The sequence below is a fragment of the Hetaerina americana genome, unplaced genomic scaffold (assembly GCF_022747635.1).
Source record: "Hetaerina americana unplaced genomic scaffold, ioHetAmer1.1.p SCAF_9, whole genome shotgun sequence".
Classification (NCBI taxonomy): Eukaryota; Metazoa; Arthropoda; class Insecta; order Odonata; family Calopterygidae; genus Hetaerina; species Hetaerina americana.
In genome coordinates this window covers 30097500-30125348 of record NW_027287538.1, presented here as the reverse complement: position 1 = coordinate 30125348, position 27849 = coordinate 30097500, and the positions used below count along the sequence as shown (strand labels likewise).

The window sequence follows — 27849 nt, the reverse complement described above, 5'->3', positions numbered from 1 at the left end:
TCCATTGCTTTCTTATTTTTCGTGTTATTTGACATTATCCTAAAATCTCACATTACGTTCTTCTCATATTCACTACTTTTCACAACTTTAAGACTTCTCAGATCCATTTTCTCCTTTCATCGCTTTTTTTAGGAATTAGTTAATAGGAAAAAATTAAGAAGTTTTTAGTTGTCCATGGTTTTTCATGGATTCTTTGCCAACATTTTGTAACAAACCACCAAAATAAGAGACAATCATTCTCAGGGACCGGCGCACAATGGCAAGAGTATTTCGAATTTGAAAGCTGAATGGCCTTATGAAGTGTTCATCAATTGAATATTCAGTCAAGTCTACTCCTGTGTGTTATTTTAGGTGATTGTGTTTGAGGAAAAGGCTACAATTTCAACGAGTTATACGAGTAAACTATTTTGAGTTAATAACTGTTGATTATTTCCAGCGAAAGGTGTTGAAAGTAAATTTTTTTTGAATTTGTGATTGCAACTACTCTGTACGTAGTGAAGTGACGAAAGTATTCACAACAATTCGTCTACATTGGGCCCGTGAGATCAATTCTCTCGAGTGAATTCCAACAAACTTTCCATTGGAAGCGAAAGATTTCGACTAGATTGTATTACGTCGACCATGAAAACGACCCGTATAAAGTTGGCACTAGAGGGAAAGAATTTCTCCCATGCACAAAACACGAAGGCATGAAATTCATCGTAACTTTCGGACTCATTCTGTTTTACCATAGTTAATCGGTGGACTATGTATGTACCTACTGACAAAGTTATCATTTTCTTATTTTCATGAATTTTCTATTCATAACTTTAGATTCATATCAATTACAAAGAAATTTTACATTTTCATCGAACAAAGAAGGTTTGAGAATTATCAAGCCAACTCTTCCTGTTAAATATGATATCTTACAGCAATGGTGTTTTCACGGGATAGCGACATGTCAGCAACTGATTTAAAAATATATGTAATTAAAATAAAGATTCAACGAGTACGAAGGAATCAAACTAAGTGAAAGTAATAAACATAAGGAAGATATAATTACTTTTAGATCAATGCCTTCGATGTCAACCGATTGATTTTTAGCCAGCGAAAACCTGAGCGCAGTTAAATACGAGCTCATAGCGTGATTCTGAGTAGTTTCTTTGGAGTAGGGCAAAATGTGGCTCCACAGAAACCCACAGGCTGTCTTTAATCAACCAAAGTATTTACTCATACAACTTAGATTCAATTAAGTACTGTTCATCATGAAATAACACCGTTCAGTAAAAAAATCATTGCAAATGTGCACGATTATTAAAATTAAGAATATGTCTATCTGAAATAAATTCAAAGTTAGCTTTCCAATCAAAGTAGAGAGAAAAAAAGTAAAACTTTTGGAAAATATGAGTATAAGTACTACATTTAAGAAATAGTCATTGCCGGAAGGGAGTTTCGACTTCAGGGTAGGAATTGATATAATTCTTAACTATATATTCTTGACGACAATTCAATTAAAACTAAAACTAGCACATTCAATACAAGATGTTAATACTCGTAATATGACCTTTAGCGAGAGTGTTTGCTGCGCGTACACTAGAAGTTCAAACATAAGTCTCAGTCCGTGTTCTTTTGGGACTTTTTTGACTTACTCTCACATAGGCGGAAACTAATCTGAGAAAACATCTATTTATTCCATGCCGTACACCATTCAAATCATAACGTGTTGATTTTTGTTGTTCTTAAATACTATGCTATATTAATTATTACAGAGAGAGTCAGACTATAAATGTCATCCCATTTATTTTTGGATTTTTCTACGCTCTTGCTCTTCCCGTGTCACATGTTGTTATCAAGTTTAAACCCTCCCAACGTAAGGACACTATGTTTATCTCCTGGGGATTGTATTGGTGCGATGGCTGTCGCGCTGACTAATCCCATGCCTAATGCACATATACAAATCCCGATGAAGAATCAGGGGAGCACTTCAGATTCATTTTGGAGAACATTGGATGGAATGTTCAACTGTTGATCCCTAGAAACATTCTTTTCGTTATGAGCAACCTAATAATGACTTTCTGACTACATCCTCCGATCCTCTGTAAACCAAGAAGGGTTGGGAATAGGTACTTCTCACCACATAATTCTGCAATGCAAAGTTTTATTCGATTTCTTGAGGTAAAAATGAAATTCAATACTTGTTGTAGTGGTATTTTTTCATTTAATGAAATCAGACAATATGGTAAGATATTGAGTTTAGACTGGTGATCAAGAATAGAATTGTAATATTTTCTAGTCAGAAATTTGCGCAACACATCTATCTACTGATCACATTTTTTGTAGCCTAGACATCTATCCGTATAACGAAAATAACTTACAAGATGTGTGGAGGATGGCCGAAACACGAAGGCTGTTTACACAGGGAAAAGTTCTGAGGATGAGGAAGAAGTTGAGGTATGACAATACTTACATACCTACGGTGAAGAAAGAGAGAGTACGAGAATCCCCAATTCTTTCCTACGCGGCTTATGTTACATCAAGTGCACGCCATAAATAAATTAAATCGTAATTATTAATTGGCAATAATTGAATTCGTATTTAACATGCCTACCATAGGGTTTTTTTTTAATTTGCATGTAATTATTGCGAGAGGAGGACTATGAAAGAAGAGATTTACTTGCGTTGGCCAAATTGCACATTTCAAATCTCGGTATAAAGAAAAACCCCTACCCTCGCTACAACTATCTGGCTGCGTCATTACATTCACAACCTCAACACTTGTGCCCCAGCTAATAGCTCCAGCGAGAGTTACCACGAAATGATAATGAGGAGCGCGTGTAAGGCGTGAGAGGGCATAGAAGGATGGCGATTGAAAAGTGAAAGACAACCGACGGCCTACTTGCGCAGCAGGCATTTCAGTGTGACCGCAGCGCATTCATCTAATGCGCCCATTCGACGCTTTCAGCCAATCTCGGCGCCGCGTTAACATGGGAAACATGAGTCAATTCACCTCTAGTAGTACACTCCCCCATAGGAGAAGAGGAGAATATGTCATGACCCTTTCTCCATGTTCCGAGGAGATAGGAAAATGTGTTCACTGGCAACCTAGTGAAGAAATAAAAAAAGAAAACTAAGGCAGAATTTGATTACTAAGCAGCCAACCGATCTTAGATTTTAACATTAACCCTTACCTACATCCAAAAATCTCAACTCTAAATGCATTCAGAGTGATACATAATCGACTTTTATAAATGCAGATATACGTACGTATAACATCATATAGATATTACACGTATAACTCTTATCAGGTTCGTCTCATGCAAGGAACAAGAACGTTCTCTTCATCAGCTCCAACAGTTCATGAGAAGTAAGGGATATCAGTATTAAAGCACACGCAAGATAAGTTTTTTCTAAAATGTTTTCTAATCCTGCCTAAATTAGTGATTCAAACCTGCAAAGCAGTTGTTTGGACTAAGGATGTTATTTGACGATTAAATGCGTTTCGGAAACATTGAGACCTGGTAGCTACGCCACTCGGAATAGATGTTTTTTTAAAGGTTTCTCAAAATAAAGGATGGCATTTAGTTATCAAGATTTCAAAATTCGGATGGAACAGCGGCGTAACCATTGGTAGCTATTCCAGAAGGGGAAGAGAGAGGAAAGAGCGAGGTGTTATCAAGCTACGCACATTTTTCAAGCGGCAATATGAAATGTCAAAGTACTATACATTTAAGACGCATGCTTATTATTTAGGAATATACCAATTAAGTTAAATTTTGGATGGCCAAAAACTGGATACGTCTAAATTTCTTAGGCTCGCCTAACAAGACTGCCTGACATCCCACACTAAAATAAAGAGTTTTTCAAATCCTCATACATTCTACCTTCCTTCTCTCCATCTAATGAATCTATGCTTTTCCTCCCACTAATTCACTTGCCTAACATTCTCCCCTCTAGATCACAGTTTGAAAATTCCATCCCCAATTAAAATGCTCCGCATCCACCTTTTCAGTCAAAATAATTTCTCTCAGGAACCCACTCTCCTCCTTCACTATGCCTCGTACTTCGTTGTTAGTTTGCCTTTCCGTCTATTTCACCTCTCCCATACTTCTCCACATCCACATATCAATAACCTCAATTCTACACCTATCAATTTTCTTCAACGACCAAGTAACCAAGTAGTGCAAAACTACGCTCCACGCCAAAGTTTTCACTAATTGAGATCATCAATATATATTAATGAGAAGTATTTATAATTTGTACATACTTTCATTATCTCTTACAATACCGACAAATTCTGGTTATTCATCAGAGATCTGAGGATAAGAGATTACTCTCTCTTCACGCTGGGGTTAAGCGCATAGAAGAGGTCATTCAACGTATAAACCCAACAAATAGAAAACCTCTTAAGTGATTATATATTAAGATATACCCATCCGCCATTACAGTATTCAGCGACTGGAACAATCTGTTACTTTTCTTACGGGTAAATAAATCAATCCGTTAATATTAATTGTGTTACGCGACAAAAAAAAACAAATTGGGATACAACTCTCCGAATAAGGAATACTAATTAACGTCCATTATTGAAATAGAAAGAAAGACTCGTACTTTTCCACAGATTTTATTATACGGCACATATTGGTGCCGTATAATAAAATCTGTGGAAAAGTACGAGTCTTTCTTTCTATTTCAATAATGGATATCAATTACTTCCACGAAGTGAAGCCTGAAACAATAGAATATATACTAATTAACGTATTTAAATTGCATACTTTTAATATTTTTGGGAGGATGCCAAATGAGTAACTAAGGGAATTTGTGAATGTTTGATACTTGTTTAGATACTCGTTTAGGATATTTGATTTACAAAAGATCACTGATTACTGTTGAATTGTCTCTGGGTATTGTTCACTGATAGCATGATGCCGCCGCCCGAATGAAACTCTGAGCCAAGTTTACAACCGGTGTGCTCACGACACAATTACAGAGAGATCGTCTAAAGTGAAACCGAACACACTTTGCACAAACCAGAGCATCTGATTATGAATATTTTCTATTTCTAGAGCGAATAACTGTTTCTTAGTTAGATATCGCACTTCATGGACTTTCGCCCGAGGTGTATGTCAGTGTTTGAGGAAGAAATACGACAACAGTGGACACCATTTCACTCGAAACCTATACGTACTCGAAAAATTCCGTAATAGATGCCCTGGTCTACATTCTGGTAGAAAGGGGGTCTCCACCTTTCCAGCCACTCACTTCGTTCGTAGCCACCGAAGTAGCCAACGCAAACCAGGGCAAAAATAAAATAATTCCATCACCAGCGGTGAGAATTCTTGCGGCACAAGGCCACGCACTCCCGGCCACAGTGAACTTTCTCATCTTGGACAATGAAGACAGTAATGACGAATGATTAAATCCGTATTCTTCTCTTCCATAATGTGCGAGAAAAGTGTGACTTGTGATGACAGCGCAAGGCCAGAGGGACTTCGTTTTCCAAAATGACTACACAAGAAACACTACAGTTCAAATTCAAAATCTACCAAGTTTGCATTTGGTGCCTTGACATTTAGATCTTGCAAAATTATTGAGCCAACATATCTTTGATTTAAATGAATCATTCGTGATTCGTAACTCTACTTCTCACCGTAATAATATTCGGCCATATTAATATTGTCATGTATCAATGAATAAAGATCAATAAGACCTCAGTGCACATTTTATTTATTTTTTATTTCACCGGTTTTAAATTGAATACTTGGACTGGATATTTTTGTTGCAAAAATGCGTTACCGTTACATGTGCGTCCAGTCATCCGTTTATTTGAAATTTCATATTTGGGCATCTGAAAACAAACAAAATGGGAGGACGAAATTTGATAAGTCTAAATATACATTTAGACGACACATATTATCCTGTGAACCAGGTTTTATTTCCCAGTAGCATTAGAAATTAAATATGCACTGAGAAAGGCTTTTTATAACCTCTATTTTTTGTTTCTTATGTGTTGCATTACTGACACATTTCTATACTATTAAATGTCTCAACATTTATTTATGTGCTTACCGAAGCGTGACCAATATATAACTTCATCTTGAACCATTCTATGGGTGCATTAAATATCAATAAATCATCACAATTATCAATATTTATATTGCCGTAAAGAGGAGAAGTCGAAATTGTTGCAGCCGATTTCTTATTTACAGCTTTAATTATTTAATGAAATTCCTAACATTCTCATCTCCAGAATTATGTACACAGGGTTTTTAAATGAAAAAATGGATAAATATGTAGCAATAAAATATCTGCCAAAATCGAAAATGAGTCGAAGTTAAAAAAATGTGAGTTGTTATAACCAGAAAATTTTCAATAAAAAGATATTCATTTAGGAGAAAAAATTTCGGCCTGGTAATATCTGCGAAAATCAAAATTTTACGCTAATTTAATTTAATATTTTTCAAAGATCTACCCATCGCTATTTACAAGTAGAACAGTACATAAAAAACAAGGCAAAACATAATAAAGCTATGATGGTATTAGAATTTCCCCTCCAAATCCTTAATTAGTTAACTAATTTAAAATGATAGTTCAATATAAGATTATGCAAACAGCCCTTCACAGGTATACCCATCATTCTTTTTTAATTTTCGAAAATAGAACGAAAAATAAAATATAGGTTTGATTCTCTTCATCTTATGTTCATTCTACAATAGTACCTAGTTGATTGTTGTTTGCTTTTATGATAGATAGGTAGAGGTCTTTATTTGGGCGAAATTCTTTGTTCTTCCTTTTAGATGAAGGACATAGAGCAAACATTAATTAAAGAATAATATATAAAATGAAAACTGCTCATCATGTGTAGGAAAGATAACACGTAAAAACTAACACTCTTGAAAATAAATATTTTATTTTAAATGCTACGTACTAATCTGAAATTAAATTAACGTTAGACATCAAATGCAAACAATAACTGTTAATCTTTATTGTAATTTAGAAATCAGTAAGAGAAAAATTATATTTCCGATCTCAAGAAAATAAATACACAATTGGGAAACCTTTTAATGTATTTGGAAATAACATGTGGTCGTACTTTAGGAAATTACCCGAGGTCAAACCTGTAGAATCTTTTTTTTGTATTTATTATCGCAAAAATCAACTGGCCGAACTACTTTCTGTGAAAGCGACTTTTTGCAGTTCTACATCAAAATGGTTGCTGACACATGATTGATTCATGGAGACATAATTGCCTCTGTAATGTCAACCCTTCCTGTTTTCCTGGATTATGGGCTTGAATCCAAGAGCACAACAGAATACTAATTTGCGTTGAGGAGAGTAGTTTTAAGGATAGTTCTTTCAAATGACTACAAAAACGTTATTATTATTAAAAGCTATCAAATAACAATATACGAGGTAATCAGCAGCTTAGTTAAATCGTTGCACCAACGTGATGATGCAGGTAGGCGTATTTGTGCTGGAAGTTATTAATGAAACTACGGATTCGGGTACTTTTTTAGCTATCAATAGTACGAGTAAATAAATTCTGAAAGAATTTTACGAGAAAAACCTTTAATCCTCAGAAGAGAAGAAAGTACTTAGAAAATAGAATAAACTAATAAGAAAACAAAACTACTATGTTTTGCAAACAGACTTGGTAGCATACACCCGCGAAACAGCCTTCTGTGACCACTCTCAGGGTACGCCGATGTAATTACAAGAAAATTCTCTCCATTTACTAGTTTTATCACATTGATTTTGAGCAAATGTGCAATTCAAAAAAAAAGTGGATGTTTAAATATGGATTTCCTTGAACAGTAAGTCTTCCTTGGATAAATAAAATGGCAAAATTTTCATAAATAAAAAATAAGCAGAAAAGCATAAGTAGCTGTAACAGTACGTACGTACGTACTGTAAACAGTACGGCTAATATAAATTCTATCTCCGCGAATGCATATAAGAAAACTCTCAACTCTGATGTTTCGGTCTCCGGAAACCTGATCAAAGGCCAAGTGGCTTCTCCTGACTCCAGATGCACTTGAGCTTCCGTAATTTGGAAAATCAGAGAATATAATTTTAAAACAGGCAAATTCGTTACGCCTTTTTAATGTCTTTCGAACTTATTCATTTCAGGAATCTGCATTGTGCAATTTTTTATTCTAGATAAGAAAAATAAAAATTGTCCAATACGTTATTTCGGCGGAATAGTCATCGGGCCATCAAGAAGGCAACTCGATGTATCCATTTGAAATGATTTAAGCACTTTCTCAACGGACCAATTAGTTCGATTTCCGATCTTAACGACAAAAATTGATATGCTTGGCATGATCCGTAGATTGACGACTGGACAAAATTACACGTTGCTCCATGTTTTTAAAATTCAGGAGAAGCATTTAATATTTTTTCTTTTCTAATAAAACCTTATCTGTTGTGGTAGTCCACTGTTGATAAGTAATCATGGAATCATGAAATTTAAAAACCACATGAAACATTGGCGTGCGTTGAAGTTGGTAAATAGGGCATTGGCAAAAGCCATAATTTCCGGAAATCAACCTCGCTTCGCTTGTGCGCGAGGGCATATCAGGGGTGTATCCTAGAGAGATTATGAAGACAAGGATCCCATCTACCATCGTATACTTTTCAGGCCAATCGAATGGAAGAGTGATATACATCATGCTCCATTTGAGGCACTGACTCCTAACTAATTCACTTATTAACAAAAAAAATACTTATGAACGAAATAAATACAATCTTTCACCTGATGCAACCGGCGATAGCTGAAGATCGAACGAATATGCCTAATAATGGAGAATCAGAATAGACCAAGAAAAGGCCATATTTAGTAAGATACAGAAAAAATTAAACAGATGGACGAAATTTAATGCACAATAAACTTATTAGGGACAATAGGAGAGGAGGTTCTTCGAGGAGATTCCTCGAGGAAGATCAAAGAAAAAGTACTAGTAAGAGCAACTGTTTGAAGTGGGATTTGGGAGAGAATCAGCCATCACTGTATAAAAGCGTTAGCATAGTGAAAGGAGAAATAGTTGGCGGCAGCTAACCACTCTTTTGGATGGAAAGACTAGTAGCAAATGCGACGTACAGTACCCTTTTGCAAATACAAATTTCGTGGTTACAAAAGCAGAAAATGCTAAATACAACTATTTACACTAGTCGAAAACTAAACTACATATACTCTTCCAAATTCTACTTCGCTCTGTCTTCTTGCAAAAATGTCTCTCGATGACTCATACCCGGCTAAGATACAAGTGATGATACATAATTTTTCACTTCTTCGATGAATCTTTGAAATGTAGTTAAAATTACTACACCATGCAAATGCTCTGATATTGAATATTAAATAATTGCACAATTTTAATATTAATTTTTGGTAGGTCAATGCTGGAGCAACATCGTTTGCTATAAACGTCTTCGAGTATTGTCAATATTTTCTGGGAATATGCTTTTATTTCTCTCATCAATTTTAAAAACAATGATATCACATTTTTATCAATGTATACCACGCCTCTGCCCTGTCGGTTTATGATAGACATGTACTTATGATGCTCAATAAAATACAAAGCACACACAAGCAGTTAAATCGAAAAGGATAACTAGAACATTTCAATGAAGATTGAAAAGGATAACAAGAACATTTCAATGAAGATTGAAAAGGATAACAAGAACATTTCAATGAAGATTTTGACATTTGTGTGAGGTAAGCCACTGAAAACAAATGTATTTAGACAGGAAAACTTTAGTAAGTGAAAGATGTATAAAAAATCAAAGGTCTGATAAAGGTAAATAAACTCTAAAAGCTTCATTCCAGAACCGTAAATTATAACCTACAGATAAAATACACATGGGACAAACCAACTGTTTGAGAAAGTTGGTGGTTTTCTAACGATCCTTACTTATGCCTCTTGTACCGATTTTCCTACACTCATCTGAGATCATTGAAAATGACCAGCCAGCTCCATGTGACTCCGTCTTTAGCATAATTGCAAATTTCTCTCTTCTTCTCTTCGAGGTCTTGCGTAACGTAGTTCAGGTACCATTTTTATGTAACTCTCATCCTGCTCTCCTAAACTTCTCCTACTCATCTCCATTGATGTAATCCCTCTCTCATTCTATGCTCATAAAATTTCAGGCTCTACTCTGGCATATTCCGAGGTTAACTCTTCAACCCTTTCTCAAATTATCTTTTCAAATTTTAACAATTTCTCTTTGTGGGGTTACATCACTAGGGAGTCTTCACAGATAAACATAAAGTAGCATCAAATGGAGACAATCCGCGCAAAACCCACCAGGTTCACTATCAGTAAACCTAACAAATGGAGGACCAGTGGAGATATTAGCAAATAAACGATCTGAATTCATGTACATTATTTGCGAAAAAACATCTCTTCAAAAATGTGTGGAGATATTTATGAATTGGCGCTATCGAACATTCAGTCATAGGATGGTTTAGTTATAGGGAGGTACAGTTATAGGGGCGCACTTTCATATACATACATACACATATGAACGAGCGCCATATGTTACGTATGTACATATAGTACATTCAATATGCATTTCTGACCACCACTAGTGTCACAGAGAAAACTTCAATCGCCCCGTTATAAATGGTCAAATTTACCCTTTAAACCCACCGCAAATGCAAAATTCCAATCATTTTATTTGTCAGCTGAGTAATATCTCTGATAAATATCTGGCTGCTGGTGCTTCCATGGGTTGTAACGAAATTGACTATTTTTTTATTTTCCTTGAGTTACGAGCAAAATTGAAGTAGTTTAGATATCACATCAACTTCATATAACATCTAACTAAACCTTGCCTGCCCCGGCAGACGTTGATTTTTAACCTCTTCGGAAAGGATTAAATACAAGGTTCGTATAAAAAGTATCGGTAACAATTTTTCCTAACGTGTGCGTGAAGTGCTGAATTCAGACGGTCGTTTGAGTGTGCGCATGATCAAAGATCGATTGACAAGATGACTACACACCATTATCACTGAAAATTTGGCGATGCGAAAGATCTGCGCTAAACTCATCCCGAAGGTCTTGATGGACGACCAAAACAGAGTCGATAGTCTGCTTGCAAAGACCTTCTGCAAAGAAGACCCTGACTTTTTGTAGAGTCCCGACCTGGCACCAGCACATTATTTCTTATTCCCAAAAGTGAAATTCTCCCTCAAAGGACACCACCATTGGACACTAACAGCCATCAAAGAATTTTGCAGGCGTATCCTTAAGGACCTTCCTGAATCAGCTTACCAGGGAGCCTTCGAGTCGTGAAAAAGCCGCTGCTAAAAGTGTGTCGAGGCTCAAGGGATGTACTTGGAAGAATTTTGAGAAATTGTAGCAATATCTGAAACAAAGCTATTTTTCCGAAACTTTTCCCGATAATTTTTATACAAACCATGGAGTTGGAAATCTTTTTGGAGAGAGAATGGAATTAAAAAGGAAAGGAAGGTTTAGGAAAATCTCGGGATATTTTCTTGAAAAAGGTGATGAAAAGCGTAATCATGATAAATACATTCTGTGAGATCTGTAGATTGTAAATGTGCTTTGGGAAGATGGACACTCGTAGTTTTAGGCTCACAGTTGTAGTTATTGGAAGATATCGACATTATTTCTTCAGCGTGAAAGATTTGAAGTCAAAATTTCAGCTTCGGCCGAGTGTTCAAATCTCCGAACGTTCAAGTTTTTCTGAGTAGGGTGTTCCACACTCCGTAAGGCATCGAGCATCGAAATTTCCGTGCACGTCAACCCTTGGAATGTGGTAATGTTTGCGAATACAGTGACGATCCTCGGCGATGAGTTCTGAATCGTAATGTTTCTTGAAGGCCCTCGGAAGGAAGACTTTGTGTGGAATAAGTCATAAGCAGAGCGTCTGAAAGACAGGGATGGCATACAGAGGGACCAGGTACACTACCGGAGGTTACCATGTTAGGCGCTCCAACACGTTAGTTCATATTCAAATGTGCTAAAAATGCTCTGACGAGTGAGTTTGGACTTGGAAAAATCGAAATTTTAGACGTCGATTTCACTATCATTTGAGAATGAACTTTACATTATATATGCCAAATTTGTTCAACAGTGCAATTTTGAAATAATTACTCGCTAAAAAATCCATCTATTTTTACTACCAACAATAATGTGTGCTACCCTCAACAGTATCATGCTAACTTTAAAGGCGTTGCCATTAACCAAATAGGCTAATTTTGATTATAATTTTACATGTGGAATAATGAAGACGGATGAAATATCTGCTGTAAATATGTACACACTTTCTTGGACGGCTCAAATAGCCTCTAGAGAAATGAAAAAAAGGGACACTGCAAAATTCTCCTGAATTACATCTCCCTCCCGTGGTTAATGTAAATTTCTGAATGTGTGAGCAAATGAATCAGTTGCTTTCATTTTCCTTTTACAGGATCTAGAGAGGAGTAAAAGGATATGTTGTTAAATCTTGTACTACATTTTCCGCAGCATTTCGTCATTTTTATTATATATATATATATATATATATATATATATATATATATACACACACATATATATACACATACACCCTGCAAGCCACCGCCAGTGTGTGTGGCAGGGGGTGAACTAAGTGGATCTCTTTTCGGAAGTGATACGTGTGGTGTTGTAATTTTGCAATCCTTTGCCAACTATTCTGGATTTGAATGTTTTACAGCCCACCACCACCACTTCTCCTCGTCCACTCGAGGTTGCTTTATGCATGATTCAGCCTTAGATGTCCTTCGACTTCTCAAGTTCCTCTGCGGGAGACAGAAACGCCTCCGAATTTCTTTCTCCTTCAGAATGGTCTAACTTGGAAAAATTAACACCATGCCGAAAAACTCGGATGTCGCGACCGGGACGGTGCAGTGTTCACTTAGCTTCAACACTACGCCTGTCTATCTGACTCCTCTTCCACGAATTTTCAGCCATTATCAAGCGTTTTCTCTTTTCTGCCGAAATATAAATTGTTAAACGTTACCCGCCGATTCACGTAGAAACTTAAGGGCAGACTCTTTTTCAGAGAGGCAAAGGACACCTCAATTTCTTTCGCTGATTGAATATGAAATGGAACTATTTACGAATGAAATGATTATCGTGTTTTCCTAATTTCACTAAAATAGACAAATATACACATTGAACCAGAGAATTTGATTTTGTGTAAAGTGGAAAAAATCCTTAAAAAACAACGTTAGTGAGAAGAGAAATCAATGGCGCCTCTGCCTGCTAGAAGAAGCATCTACTGCCTAGAGAATGATCCAAAGACGAGGGAAGTTGACAAAAGGGAGCCCTCACTAATCCACTGTTGATTTTTTTCGCGGATCGGTAAGTGAACAGTCACCATCATAAGCAACCAGTCACTTATTCCATTGTATTAGTTTTATTTTCATCGACTACGTGTTGATAATAAGGATTACGATACCAACTAATAGGATCTAATAGGCCTAACCTAAATACCGCATAATAAATCCTGTCTACCTCCCACCCGAAAAGGTATGTTTTACCTATACTCTTTTTCAAATTAGGATAACCCGTTAGCGTACATAAAGTAAATAAGGATTACATTGAAGCACAGATGAAACTGTCAGATGAGTTTTAGACAAGCTAATAACTCTATGTTAAGTTTTATTCTTCTCCATTTTTCTATCTAACTTCGGTAAGAAAATACTTCGCTTTTTCACAAAATATACACTTATTTACAACCGATTTCGATACAGAATCATTAGGCCTCTTAATATGGCCAGATAATCATTCTCTCTGTCAAAACCGGTCGCAAATAAATGTCTAACTAGTGCAAAAGCAGAAATTTTGCAATTGATACTAATTCAGTTACTTCTCCCAGTCATTGTAATATTTCAACTAAGTTACAACCTCAATAAAATATGGATTACGTAGTATCTTTTCAGCTTTCGAATTGCATTCGAAGAGCAGTCATATTGTATTGTTAATTTAGACAAGCACATATGGGGAAAGGAATGGGAGCTGTCCAGAATCTCCTAAATTTGTCCGTAACTTATTTAAGTACAGCCATAGTCGGTGAATTTGTTCAGTGACAATTTTCCAAAAGAGTAATATCATTAGCATACCCCAAGAAATAAAATTATTACTCAAATAATTACTGGGACGGTCGTATTGAAAGTTACCAAAGGTCATTAGTGCAAGGGTGATTTGCATATGTACAAACAATGAACTGCCCGTACCGCTTAATGAGTGGTTAACTTCAAATCAAAATTTCATACCATTAATTTAAAAATACCCGTTATTCACTTTCTTTTTTAATTACAAAAAGCTTACGAAGTTACAATATTAATTCTTGAAATGCGCGACAAGAAACTTGGCTATATTCAAAGAATCCAGATCAATGTGATCCCTATCAGATTGGGATCCTTCACGAATCCTCCCACCCCTCTCTCGATATCATGTGATGCACCCGAGAATGCGGGTGAGAGAATGATGCCAAAAATTAACTTTTCCCTTAAATATTTTAAGCTATTTTGCTTGAATGGAGATGGAAAGGGAGGGATCATAAACTCGACAGTGTTTTCCCGAAGTAGCTTCTCAAAGTCTTTTCTGGCGTAGTGCTGAAAAAAACGAAACTATGGCCAGAGGGACAGCCGTGGAAGTGTCCATCCTCGACCAGAACGAAACTCTGGTGAACTGGACAGACATTCTTATTTTCCAACCCATGGAATCAAAAGCCTCACCAGTTGGGTGAATCAGCTTGCTTTTCCCCCGCAAGGGCACGCTTTCTCCCTCCTCATTAAGGCTAATTACGGAGGTACGACGATAAAAATTGTTGGAAACCAAAGGCGTGCAAAGGCAATTCTCATTGCTGCGGCTGGGCTCGTGCGCTCGGACGTCAGGAGAAGTGGGATGCCCCTGCCTAATGCGTCGATTGTGCAAGCGTGCCGAGAGTGCCTCTCGCTCGCCCCTGAGCGATGGCGGGAGGCGGAAGGAAAAAAAATACCCGTGGCTAAGCAGTATGCGGAAGGCGTTTTTCTTCCCTTGCAACGAGGACACGCGGCCATCCGAAGTGGACGCTACAGGAGGAGGATGCAAGAAGGTTACCGGCTTACCAGATGCGGACTTGAAGAAGGATGGAGAAAATGAGCTCGGACGGAAAGAAGTACCTACTAATGGGCATGTCACGAAGGCCCGTGTCAGCATACCGAAATGGGGTTTTAAGGCTCTCCGCGCGTTCGGCTCTTGCTAATGGTGGAATTCAATTAGGAAATTTTAAATCCGACCCCTAGAACAAATATTCTGATGCATATTAATAATTTATCACAGCAAGTTCAAAGGAAACTTTCGACACAAGGCATAAAGCACGCCAATAAAGCTCTTGTAGGCCCTAAGCTAATCTTGAACTTTTGGCGGCCAATAATGAATTGCGACCACCGGCCCTGAATTCCGACATCCAATCCTGAATCTTCCCGTATTTTTGGAGGTCTACGCCCATTTACACGTACAACACGTACAATGTAAATGCAATGATGTTAATGAGGGGGCAAACCAACGAAGAGGTATTTGGAATGGTATGAGGGGAGGAGAGGAAATTGTTGGAATAATTCCAAAGGAAGCGGAAAAGGTGGATGCAGAGCATTTTAATTGGGGATGAAAGGTTAAGAGTACTCTGACATAGAGAGGAGGACGAAGGTCAAGGGCGGGAGTGGGTAGTATTAGGATAAGCATGTTGGACGGACGGAATGAAGGAAGGAAGGAAGTATGCGGAATTGAAGAAGGGTTTATTGTAGCGTGGGGTTTAAGGTTGTGTGTTGTTAGACGATGCTATGAAATGTAGCGATTACATTCAACAGATTCAGGCAAGATGTAGTGGAAGTTCGTCATTATGAGAAAAACAAAATTAGCACTTTTCCACAGATTTGTGGAAAAATCTGTGGAAAAGTGCAAATTTTATTTGTCTCGAAATGTAGCGATGCTCAGTCTACATCAATCCAAGTTCTACTATAATTTGTGGAATAACAATCATTATTAATTAGTGGGTAAAAGATTGTGAATTTGCTGTTACGGCACAATACGAATATGAACAAGCGTGCTTATTTAGTTTAAGGTCATATCGAGAGAACGGATGAAAATCGAATCGCCTATATATACGATTAAAGATATTCCAAATACGAGGAATCTTAGAGGCCACAGGAACAGAAGATAATGTACGAAACAAATTATGAGTGTAAGCAATGTATGATAGCACAGGATAGAACAAAGTGGTGAAAGTTGGTGAAAAAATATCGGATCCTTAAACCATAAAACAAGCTTACCCATTTTTTTCTGCGATGCCACACAGTGACCCGCCGGCAATAAATATTAATTATGGAATTGCTGTGTTTCTATTATCTATACAATGGAGAAATTCCACCGAGGAACGGTAGAACAGAGTCATAAATATACGAGCTCCTATGCTCGTTACCTAATCTTGACACTCTTCAAATTCCTTCAGCTCTGCGGGCTTCACGCTGTCGGTTCAACTCGAAAATCGCGGATACAAATCATGTTTTTTTGGCGTAAGTTATATCATAACGATAGGGATATAAAAAATGATTCCATGGCGCAAAATCACCTCACCATTGGAGCATGATTAGTAATTCAATAACTACTGCTGTAAAGGTCTTTCTTACATCAACTATTAGCTGTATTTCAATCTGGATGAGTGGCTGATTCCTCCATTCCTTCCGATGCTTATTCTCTTGTACCGTGACTGCTTTCCTCTCTTTTACATATGGTTTTTTAAAAGTAATTCCCCCTAAGATATTCTCCTAATCACATCATTTTTTCATCATTCCCCTTAGTTTCTCATTTCCATGTTCCTCCTCGTATTTTACGAAAGCCTCTTCACCTTTAGAACCATCTTAGATTGTGAGCGGTTTAGCCTTGTTTTGCGGGGGTTACATAGATTTTTGGCACCCTTTGCGAGCAAAAAACAACTGGCTGATAAAAACATCAAGACACGCAAGTTTGAATATATTTGCTTGGTTGACGCAATATGCATTTTAGGTCAAACTAAGTATGAATGGTGATTTAAATGGTGATGAATGGTGAGTCTTAAAAATAGGCGGCGACATACATATTTTTAAAAATTCAGGAATATGAGTATTTCTTCCTCTTACCTTTTCCTTACGGAAGAAAAAAAGCCTTTAATGCTGCAGAGAGCGGAGACGAATGGGAAAAAAACAATGAATGCCAGTGGAGGCCATTCATAAAAATGAAGTAGGGTAACTGTCATCTCCAGTGGCCTTGAGCCTACATTAAAAAGGCGCAGGATGACTTGCGCATACAAATACGTACACCTATTGTATATATTGAATGTGTGTGAAGATGACGCAGGACTATCACGAAGGACCTCCGGGAAATATCTAAAAACTAAACCTTTTTCTTATCCTCGAATGAAGAGTCGTTTTACTGAGGTCACATTTGAGCAAATGAAATTCAAGTGAAAAATATTATTCCGATTCTGCCGAATTTAATTAAATGGTTACCTATTCGCATCGACACATAGTTTTCGCCGGATAATATCACTTTTAGAAAACCAAATCACCATCAGGGTGATGATCAGACAAACATGATGTTTCTGATACTCAAATTTGTCTCTCATCTCAGAACTAAGCGCTCCGATGCGCATGCCTTTCTGTTACTCTTATGATTGTTTACCGGCGTTTTTAATTTGCCAAAATCCTCTGTGAGAAAATTATTCTCCGACCTCGCTTGTGATGAAGACGAAGTATTTTACAGTCACCCACGCCTGCGACAGCTATTTATAGGCAATTGCATCATGATAGCAAGTGCCTCACTCAAATTGTACCAGAAGTAATTTCCAAATGATTAATAATTCATTTACTGCGTGGTTCATTTGCCTATACAACATGCTACAGCTATATTCGCTGAATAAGGGACTTTTTTCTTCTCTCGTATTTATTTGGGAGAGATGAAGGAGAGGATCGGGTAGGACTGGACTTTCGAAAATGCCGCAGACCATTGATGAAAATCAGGGGAAAGACGAAAAAAGAGAAAGTGCACACAACACGAGAATGCTGCGAAACCTTCCAGAAAAAAGGAATTTGGATGGATGTAGATGAAGAATGTGAATGTGTAGAGTGTGGATGTAGATGTGAAATCATTTAGAAGGATTGGGCGAGGTTTAACAGTGGTAATTACTGGTGGAATATCTACGGAAGGGAAACCGAGGGACTATTACCTAAGGAATCTCGAGGAAGAGGTAATAAGGAACAAGGGAAATAGAATAGAAAGGTAAAGGGAATAAATACTCTGGGATACAGTTAAAAACTATAATATGATTAAATGAATCTCTACCACCCGGAGTAAAGAGGGACTAAATAAGCAAGGCAGCTACCAGCCATATTATATTAATTAATGATCAGCATACACTAATGTTCATTCTTTCAATATAAAAAAATCAGGATTCGTCACATCAGCACGGTGTTTGTGATTCATTTCACTTTTCCCATTTTTTGACGAGTCAATTGAGAAAACGACCTAAACACCCCAAAACATCAGCAAGTTCGATAAGACGATAGTTGGCAATATTACAAAGATATGGCATGGAACAGACAGAGGCAAAGATTAGTTTATCCCGCGCACTATGCACGAACACCACTAAAAGAGAGGGAAACCCTAAAGATGTATTACATATTTCCTCTTCAAGCTTTTGAAACGATTTGAGGGGAATAGCGTGGGTATAAGATTTTCAATTTCAATGATGCAGTTTAAGTTGAAGTACCTGTATGCATCACACCCTGAAAATAGTATTTGCATGCAGAAATATTCCAAGGGAAATTGGATTAGGTCTAACTAAAACTAATCACTATAAACTGAAATTACATCTGCAAAAACACCATGTAAAGTTTCATGAAAATGTACAAATATTACCATCATCGAGCTTTCTAAGTCATTTCAAGATTAATTGTTTCCCTTTCGAAATCGACATCTCAGTTTCATTAATTCTGCCTTTCACGATCTTAAGTAATTCAGGAACAATGCGATTTTAAATCTTGAAAACCCTTTCAAACATCCACAGATAGATCGACAAAAAAATGATATGCATTGAAAATGTATTATTTTTTTCGCTCCCTCACACATTCAAAAATTTTCTTTTGAATTCCTTTTTTAATTAGCCTGAATTACGTGATAACCGATGACTTCTTTTAATGAGAACACCTACATTTTTTTGTGCTTCAGCAAAACTTTCAAGGAGGAAGTTTCTGCCTCATTGTGTGGCACGTATGAAACTACCGCATCAGAGATTTGGTCATTTCGCGTTTTTTGGTCGCTAATAGCTCTTATCCATCACTTAGCTCTCAAGTCTACCATGTGACTACCATGCCCCCTTCAAAAATATATAATTTCTGCGGAAATGCACCAAGACGCAGGTATCGGCTGAGTTAGCAAATCCTGTGGAACTACAAAAAGCTTTTCATTATCCACCGAGATATTTCCTGTTACTTGGAACCTTGTCCTTCCAAACCAACCTATTTTATAATTCACCAGCCAGCCCTATGATTTTTTTAAAATCATTTGGCTCGTTCCTTTCCCCGCACCCCTTTGACTACGCTCTGTTTCATCTCTTCCGCCATCGGTAGCGGGGCCAGGGGTCGCCAGACGGGAGGCAGGGAGCGTAAGGACCTCCGGAGGCAGTAACAAAGACCTGTTGGCCGCTTCGCTGAGACTTAAGGACCTGCTGGAGGTCGGCCCGAGAGTTCCCGCGACGGGGGCCGGCAGCGGCGGTTCTGGACCCCAGGGCTCCAACACGATCGAGCTACCACCTTGGTTCGACTGGGACAAGTTCCAGAGGTGAGGAACTTTCAGACACACCTACATACTTTAAGGATGGTCGCATTTCTTGAATGCCAGACTTCATCCCTGGCCGGGTTTAGACGGCGATCCATATATTGGGTTGACCATACAAAATGTAATACAGTGATTTCGATCCGCTATGATGATATATTTTTATTGAAATATATGTAGGATTGCGATGCGTAGAGGAAAACCGGCAATGTCCGGTTTTTATGAACTAAAATTATTGTACCGTTGGGATGCTCAAAAAGTTACCAAGATCCCAGAAAACATATCCACATAAAAATGCAAGGAGTGCAGCCACTACAAAACCAGTTATAGCTTTATTTACAAGGAACAAACCTGAGACAACAAAGGTGGAGGAGCAGAGGAAACAGTTGCATTCCACTATGTAGAACGCTACTACTTATATGCCACCAACAAATACGCAAGTAAATTGATATCAGAAACATTTCATGGTCCCATTGTGGCTGATATTAGTTCCCATGCAAAGACACAAATTGAATCTATAAAGAATGATGCAATAGCATATGTTATGAATGATTCTGATGGGTCAATTTCAACACAAAACTTCAATGCTATAACTGCATATGGTAGTATTCATGACTGCTATAAAATGTATACTAGGTAATAAAGAGTGCTTATTTATGTTTCTGAATAGCACCACTTTAACTGGCCGCACATCAATTTTTAACCTCATAGAAATGATGTCGAGTTTACCTAAAATGTTTAGATTAAATGACCTTAAAACGGAAGGTAGATTATTTTTTTCATCAGGTTGTACTCTTTAAAATTACAGGTATATGCAGAAAAGGAGTTAAAAATTGAAGTTGGGTGAATTTTCCATAAAATTTTAAAAAATTGTTTACAGATCTTCCTTAACTTGTTTCTAAGAAACAATACCGCAATTCTAAAAAAAATAGTTTTATATGTATCATTAGATCAGTGTTAGTTTTATAACTCTGGCCATAATCAAAGCATTGAGAGACACTTTCTGTCATAAATGGACATCAAAGAAAGAAAAATATTGACTTTCAAGAAATTCAGTGAAGGCTATACTGGGAATACAGAAGGTACAACATAAGGCACATTGGCTTCTTCAAATTATAATGGATGAAAATAGAATTAGAGACTCTGCCCAGCAATAACTTATTTATTACTACTAGACCATACCAGTGCAGAATGCTTCTTTCATATAAGTCCACCACCAATGCAACCAGACCACTTTCTTTCATAGCACACCCATTCTTCACCCTATTGCTCCACATCCCCTGCTTTAAGTTTTCAACACTACCATTGCTAGCTTCAGTGCTCCTTTTCACCACATGCACCTATGCATTTGGCTCACTTTCATACTCTGCACCACTATTATACAAATTCTCAAAATACTCACCCCACTCTTTACTCATTTCATACAATAAAAAACCATTAACGCAGTAATCAACCCGAAGGTCGGTTTGGTAGGTGATGGTTGAGTCACCCAGGACTAAGGCCTATGGCATGTGAGATTCACACATCAGGGTAGGGGGGCCAGTTCCTTTCCCTGTGCCGGTTATGGCTTCCCAGGAAGATCTGGTACCCAAAAAATCACATAGCTTGGGTAGAGCTGCAGATGCCCACTGAGGCTTCGAACCCAGGCCATCCGGGTGGTATTCCACTTTCTACCCCTGGACTACCGTGACCCATTTCCTACATGTACAATATAACAGCCAAATTTCGGATTTCATTAATTCCTACGCTCTTTTTCCTTATGTTGCATCTAATTTCATTAGAACAGGGAAATAGTTTTTTTGAACACTAAGGAATGCATTTGTACACATTTTATTAGGTGCACTGAATATATTTGCATATTCTGTCTGTAATAATTTGGGTTCATTGAAAATTTGGGCTAAGTGGAAAAATGCTTTTGGATTGAAAATTATTATTGTTATTTATTATTAGGTAATCTACCAGTTAAGGTAGGTTTTTGGATGGACACAGCTACTAAATAAATATTTTGTGACTCCTAACAAAATCCAGCATCCTACTCTATAACAGGTCCGTCTTCATCTCTGAGTACTTTCTTCCTCCCTTCATCCCGTCCAACATCCCTATCCTGTTCCTTCCCTTTCATCGTTTGCCTAGCATTCTCCCCTCTATTACAGTCTTTAACATCCCACTGCTGGTCAATACACCCCTCATCCATTTTTCCTGCCTCCATAGGATTTCCTCTAACAAACCCCTCTTTTCGCCCACCATACCAAGAACTTGGATTGAAATTGGATTGGATGGATTGAAAATATGCCACTATAAATGTATAACATTTAAGCATTTACTACAAATTATAAAACAATTTTGGACTAGCTATAGTAATCATTGTCACTTCTCTACTCTATACTAAAGGATATCATTAAGATGGGATATGCGATTCGAATGTGACAGGTCTGTTTACCTTTTTGTAGGGGTCAACGTTACTTCCAGCACAACTTCTTCACCATGTTTGCCGCCAAGCTCTCTGGCCTCCTTACCCTCCTTGCCATTCCGTCCATCCTCAGGGTTCTTTGTCTCACCAAGCAGAGTGGTTCACCTAGCACGGCCTTCAAGAGATACCTGTCAACCCTTGACCACATGCTGAGCTGGTATGAGGGCGACCTGCTGGAGCCCACGTCAAAGTGGGTACAAAGAAATGGTTTTTCTATAATGAATGTTCCTGTGATTTTAAGCAAATAATAATAAAACAGAAATGCTCAAATTTTTTGGTTGCTACCTTACTTTACTGCAAAAAAGTACTGAAAAACAACTCCCATATGTGCCACTTCGGGAGTGAACTAATAGAAGGAGAAATGGATATTATGGAAATGGAAATCCTTTAAATTCTAGCACTATTGTGAAATATTTTCATCAAAATGTTGGTGCAATGATAAAAGCTAAAACAATGAGAGTTTAATTTAATAATTGAATAAAATTAGTTCAGGAAAGCATTCGTACAGCACTCATTAATCATTCAGAGTGTCATAGAAATTTGAAATATTTCTACATCAATGTAACCTTCAAGTTAATATAGTCTCTCTTCTGGCCCATTTTACTGCTACTTGTATGCATATGCAGGAAAAATTACTTTAAACTACATACATTCCTGGAAACCAGTATGGCTAGCACTATGATTGCTTAACACAAGTTCATTCTGCTGGATTCAAGCATGCATATAGGAAAATAGCATTTGTTTTCACTCAATTTTCAGAAACCCAAGTTAATGTGGTTATTTCAGTTGAAGACTCACAGAAATTATTGTTTATCATTGTGAGTAAGCAACTGCCAATCTGATATTTCTGCAAATTAATCTCAAAACAATTTAATGGTTGCAATCAAATTTATACAAAGGGTTGGTTTATATATATGATATATTATGTATGTTTATATATAATATAAATATTTTATGAATGTCTCTTATTACATTGTGATAATTTAATTTTTAGAGCTTACCAGTCATTAGCAATGGTTCGTGGAAAGCATGATGCTGCTGCCAGAAAGTCACTGAAAATGAGCAGCTCCAATGTTCCCCTTTCTCAGTTGGATATGGTTCTCACACAATTTGCCTTTATGGGACTAGCGATACTATATCCACACAAACTTGGCATTTCATCATCATCGTCCTCTAGCAGAGAAGCAGATGAAGAAGGATTCATTCACTTCTGGAGAACGATTGCCTACCTATTAGGAGTACAGGACAGGTATGCTGGTGTATATGACAAATTATATCATGAGTACAACTTAAATTAATTTCTAATTACATTAATCTATACACTGTGTTTACTCACACCATAGCTCTTACGCAAAAAAGGGAATATCTAGCATTATTAGATATAGTAAATACCATATGAACTGAGTGTGTTCTAGAACTATTTCTTTGATCCTAAATTCCTTTAGTCTATGTCGTACCATGTGTAGCTATTTTTCTCTGCAATATCACAAATAAATTATTATTTGAGATGAAGTTTCACTTAGGTCCTTTGCTGATGCTGAATTTATCCATAAGTCATGAAATTTATGGAACATATTTTGTTGAATTGACCCATATTATGCATGACTTTGTGTTTACCCCAAGAGAAAATTGTGCAAAGATGGCTGCATAAGCTGTGTAGGTTGTAGGGCCAATGAAGGTCTACATAGGATAATTAGGAAAGGGGCAGAGCTGCATAGCCACCTAAGCACTTCTCCCTTATTAATTTCAATACATATTGTATTAGGCCGAAGACAAAGTTTCTCTTTTCATTATATTGTATTAGGGTCCAACATTTCTTGCATGCCCTAACAAATTACTGACAAATGTAAAATTGTCAACATATCAATTTACATTGTGCATTAATTCAAAAATACATATAGGCTTGAATACCTTCATCAAAAATTGAATTATTTACATGCATAATGACTCATTCCCAAAGAAGTAAAAAACCCAGCTGGGAGTGCTATGAGTATTTTTAAGTATGTCTTCCTCTTCACAACTGTCCATTTTCAAATTATAACAAATATTACTCTAAGATCCTGGATAATTGAACAAACAATTGATAGGTCACTAGCCACATACAATGGATCACTATAATTTCAAGGAAGATCCTGTTTTAGCATCAAAACTTGACTCCATAGACTTAACTCAATATAAATAAATGTTGGTAGATCTTAAAAGACATGAAAAAACCGAGAACTGGTTCAAAAAACTTTATCAGAATTCTGATTAGATCAAAAACTATCATGCGTACTTACTAACTGGAAACAATATATATAGATTCATTAATATGTTGATTTTTCATATCAATCATGGTCAAAATAAAATGTGTTGCATGTGATGCATTCCCAACCTTTGATAACCACTACAAGGAGATACAGACTAGAAACCTGAGAGTATGTGGTGAAATTTATTTTGAAAAGTCTGGAACCAGACCCTAAGTTGTCTCATTGTGTGTTCCAAAATTACACCCGTAATCAGGAGAAATGTAATCTATGAATTAATGAATGATCAGCTGCATAGTGTTAAAAATCACCAATAAGCTGAAGAGTGGTGACGAAACACCTTCAATGCCATCTGGTAAAAACTATATGATTAGTTTTTGGACTAGTAAGGAAATCTGTTAAGCTTGTTTTAGACCAGGAAGATATGAAGCTAAAATTTTAGTTTTGTACTGATCAGAAACCAAACACCAAAAAGTAAAGTTTCAGATTTCATTTCGATATTAAGGTATTCTTAGTTCCAGCTCAGACCTTTTTAAGATAATAGCATTAAAAATCCACTGTTTCAAGGCTATTGAGATACAAAACTCATAAGAATTCAAATCCACATTTGAGAATATCTCAATCACATAATTCTCTCTGCATAATATCTAATGCATGTAAACAGCCATTAATTTTCAGATCAGCAGAGTACTGCTATTTAGCCTTCAAAATTTGAATGCACTTCCTTGCACTTGAATAGAAAGCTTATTTTCCTCAGGTGTGCCTCCCTCAGACACTCATGGCAGGGTGATGAATTCTACAGAAGTAGTAGGCTGTTCCTGGACAGTTTGTGACTTAATATCAAAAACACATTTTCTGTTAATCTCATTACCTGAAAGACAGAATGGGATATTAAAAAAATTTTAATCGGTAATGACTACCATAATCTTAAATGAAGGGGATGGAGTTTTTAGACCTCTCTCAATGTCTGCATGTAAAGCAATATTGAATAGTAAAATGTTGAAAGTGGAATGAAAGTAATAATATAAGTGAAGATAATATAGAAGGAAGAGTAGACCTAGGAAAAACCAGGGACATATGTATAGACCTAAGAGAGAGAGATGTTGGAATGAAGATTTATAAAGAGCAAATCACCATTAAATATAGAAGAATGGAGTACTTCAGTCAATCGATATTCAAAATGCTCATGATGTAGAATAATAAGAAGACAATTATTTTCCTCATATCTTATATTAGTAGTTTTAACAAGAAAGTTGAAATAAAACCAATAACAAGAAAGACAAAACTGAGTCAAGCATATGGAAATGATGGATATCCACAAATAAAATAGCACTAAAAGTCACTGCGACCTCACAATAAGCCCAACGGCATGAAATTTATACATCTAGGTAGGGGGGCCAGCTCCATCCTCTCTGCCACCTAGAGTTTTCCAGCAGCATCTGCTACCTGAAATATCACAGAGACAGCATCACCATGCATTGAACCCAAGCCCTACAGATAGTACAAATAGTAGATAATGGTTTTGAAACCTGTGGAAACTACTAAGTTGGTGTTTTAATGAAGACAATGGTAAGTAGTAGTTTTGTCATTGTGATTTGAGCATGTTCCTCAAGAGCCAACATAATTGCTAGAATCATGTAATATCCTAATATGGATGTAACTGATTTAGGAAGCTTATTGACATTCCCATCCACTAGATAGTGTAAGACAATGGAATGTGGCAAGGGGTTTTTTGCCTAATGGACCAATACATACTTTAAGACCCTGAATTCATATTTATTTTCAAAAGATTCAACATCTGCCGTCCAAGCACTCGAGAAACAAAGGTGATTTGCAGAGGCTTGCTCATCAATGTCTTCATTCCCTCACTGCATTCCCCACCACCAGCCTTCGGCAGGATGGCCAGAGCTCTCACTAATGGGATGTGGGCCCTAGTCCCAGTCCTTGATGCTCATGCTTTCCTGAGGTACACACGCACTCTGATAGGTGACAAGATGATGGAGGAGGATGTGAAGCCCTACTCAACGGGCAAAGATGTCACAGATCAGGTGCAGGGTTTTGGTGGACCATATAGCCGATTCATCTTTAATTTGCTGGTATGTTACATTCAATTCCATTGGAAATTTGTTTCAGCATCATGATGGTACAAGATTTGAATTTATTAGAGATTGACTTCATGTGTCTAAGGGATTCAAATGGTTCATTGCTAGGGGATCAAAGATTCAACCATAATTAATATCCAACCAAATCCCCCAACTTAGTAATACACATTCAACTCAGCTCGGCCAAACTATAATGTTACCTTGGCCATACTTGAAATAGAGAAGATGGTACATATAATCACTGCTTAATATCCATGCCTATTTTTGTAAAGCACCCTCAAAACGGCCCTACTTTCCATAGACAGAGAAATATTATGGTAGGTAGCAATAGACTATATATAACCAATCAAAGATATAAAACAATAATTATGAACCTCTAATAAGGGAAATGTAAATTTTCTAGTTGACCAGTAAAACTAAATATGCTTCACAAGTTCTAGTTTAATAAAAACCTCCTAAATGCAATAGTTTTGTTTCTGTTAAATGTAAATGCCTACTTAAATTGTCTTTGGTATCAATCTGATTTAATAATTATTGATATTTACTCTTTTTCAGGTGTTTGTACAGGAAATATTACTTGGATTCAGAGTGATAAATGCATTCCTTCGGCCATATCTTAACATCCAGTTGAAATTTGCTTTATTTTTGGCTCACAAGTTCCCATTCTTGACAATTACTCATACTTACTAAATTGTATGGTACCATAGTAATTTAAGTATTATTACACATTTCAATGACTAAAAACTACATGCATAACACCACACTACCTTGAAAATTAATGTTATCTATGATTGTACATGTATGTAAAAATATGTATAGCATGTCTTTATTTGATAATGATAAACTACACTCCACATATCAATTTTCTTCAGTTCAATGAAAGTCTGTGATGTGTGGATTAAATGACAAAATGACACAACAATACAATGCAATTTTTTTAATAAAACTATTTTCATTATGAATCAACAGAATTATTTGATTTCAATGTATGCTGCAGACACTTGAAGTAACAGATAACTTCAGTGAAAATAATTTTTTCAGGACATGATTTTCCTTCCCGTTTACATTATTATTTTCTCCTAGAGTTACTGCGAATATTTAGTCATTTTTGAAGTAAATATATAAAAAGGTAGAGGTGGAACAAGATTTTTCTTATCCAGGAGATGGGAATGGCACCCTTGGATGAAAATGCTGAGTATATTGCACAATGTTGA

At 36.8% G+C, this 27849-nt stretch overlaps 1 protein-coding gene across 1 annotated transcript in view; it reads left to right on the top strand.

The window, feature by feature from the left end:
- The window catches only part of LOC139698820 (uncharacterized), a 43324-nt gene extending 15728 nt beyond the window's left edge, over window positions 1-27596 (top strand). The window contains exons 2-6 of the mRNA XM_071597750.1: window positions 19613-19823; window positions 22268-22477; window positions 23282-23536; window positions 26323-26629; window positions 27191-27596. Coding sequence (XP_071453851.1) covers window positions 19613-19823; window positions 22268-22477; window positions 23282-23536; window positions 26323-26629; window positions 27191-27325 — 1118 coding nt within the window. The 3' untranslated portion in view covers window positions 27326-27596. The remainder of the gene's footprint in view (window positions 1-19612; window positions 19824-22267; window positions 22478-23281; window positions 23537-26322; window positions 26630-27190) is intronic.
- The last annotated feature ends 253 nt before the right edge of the window (window positions 27597-27849 follow it).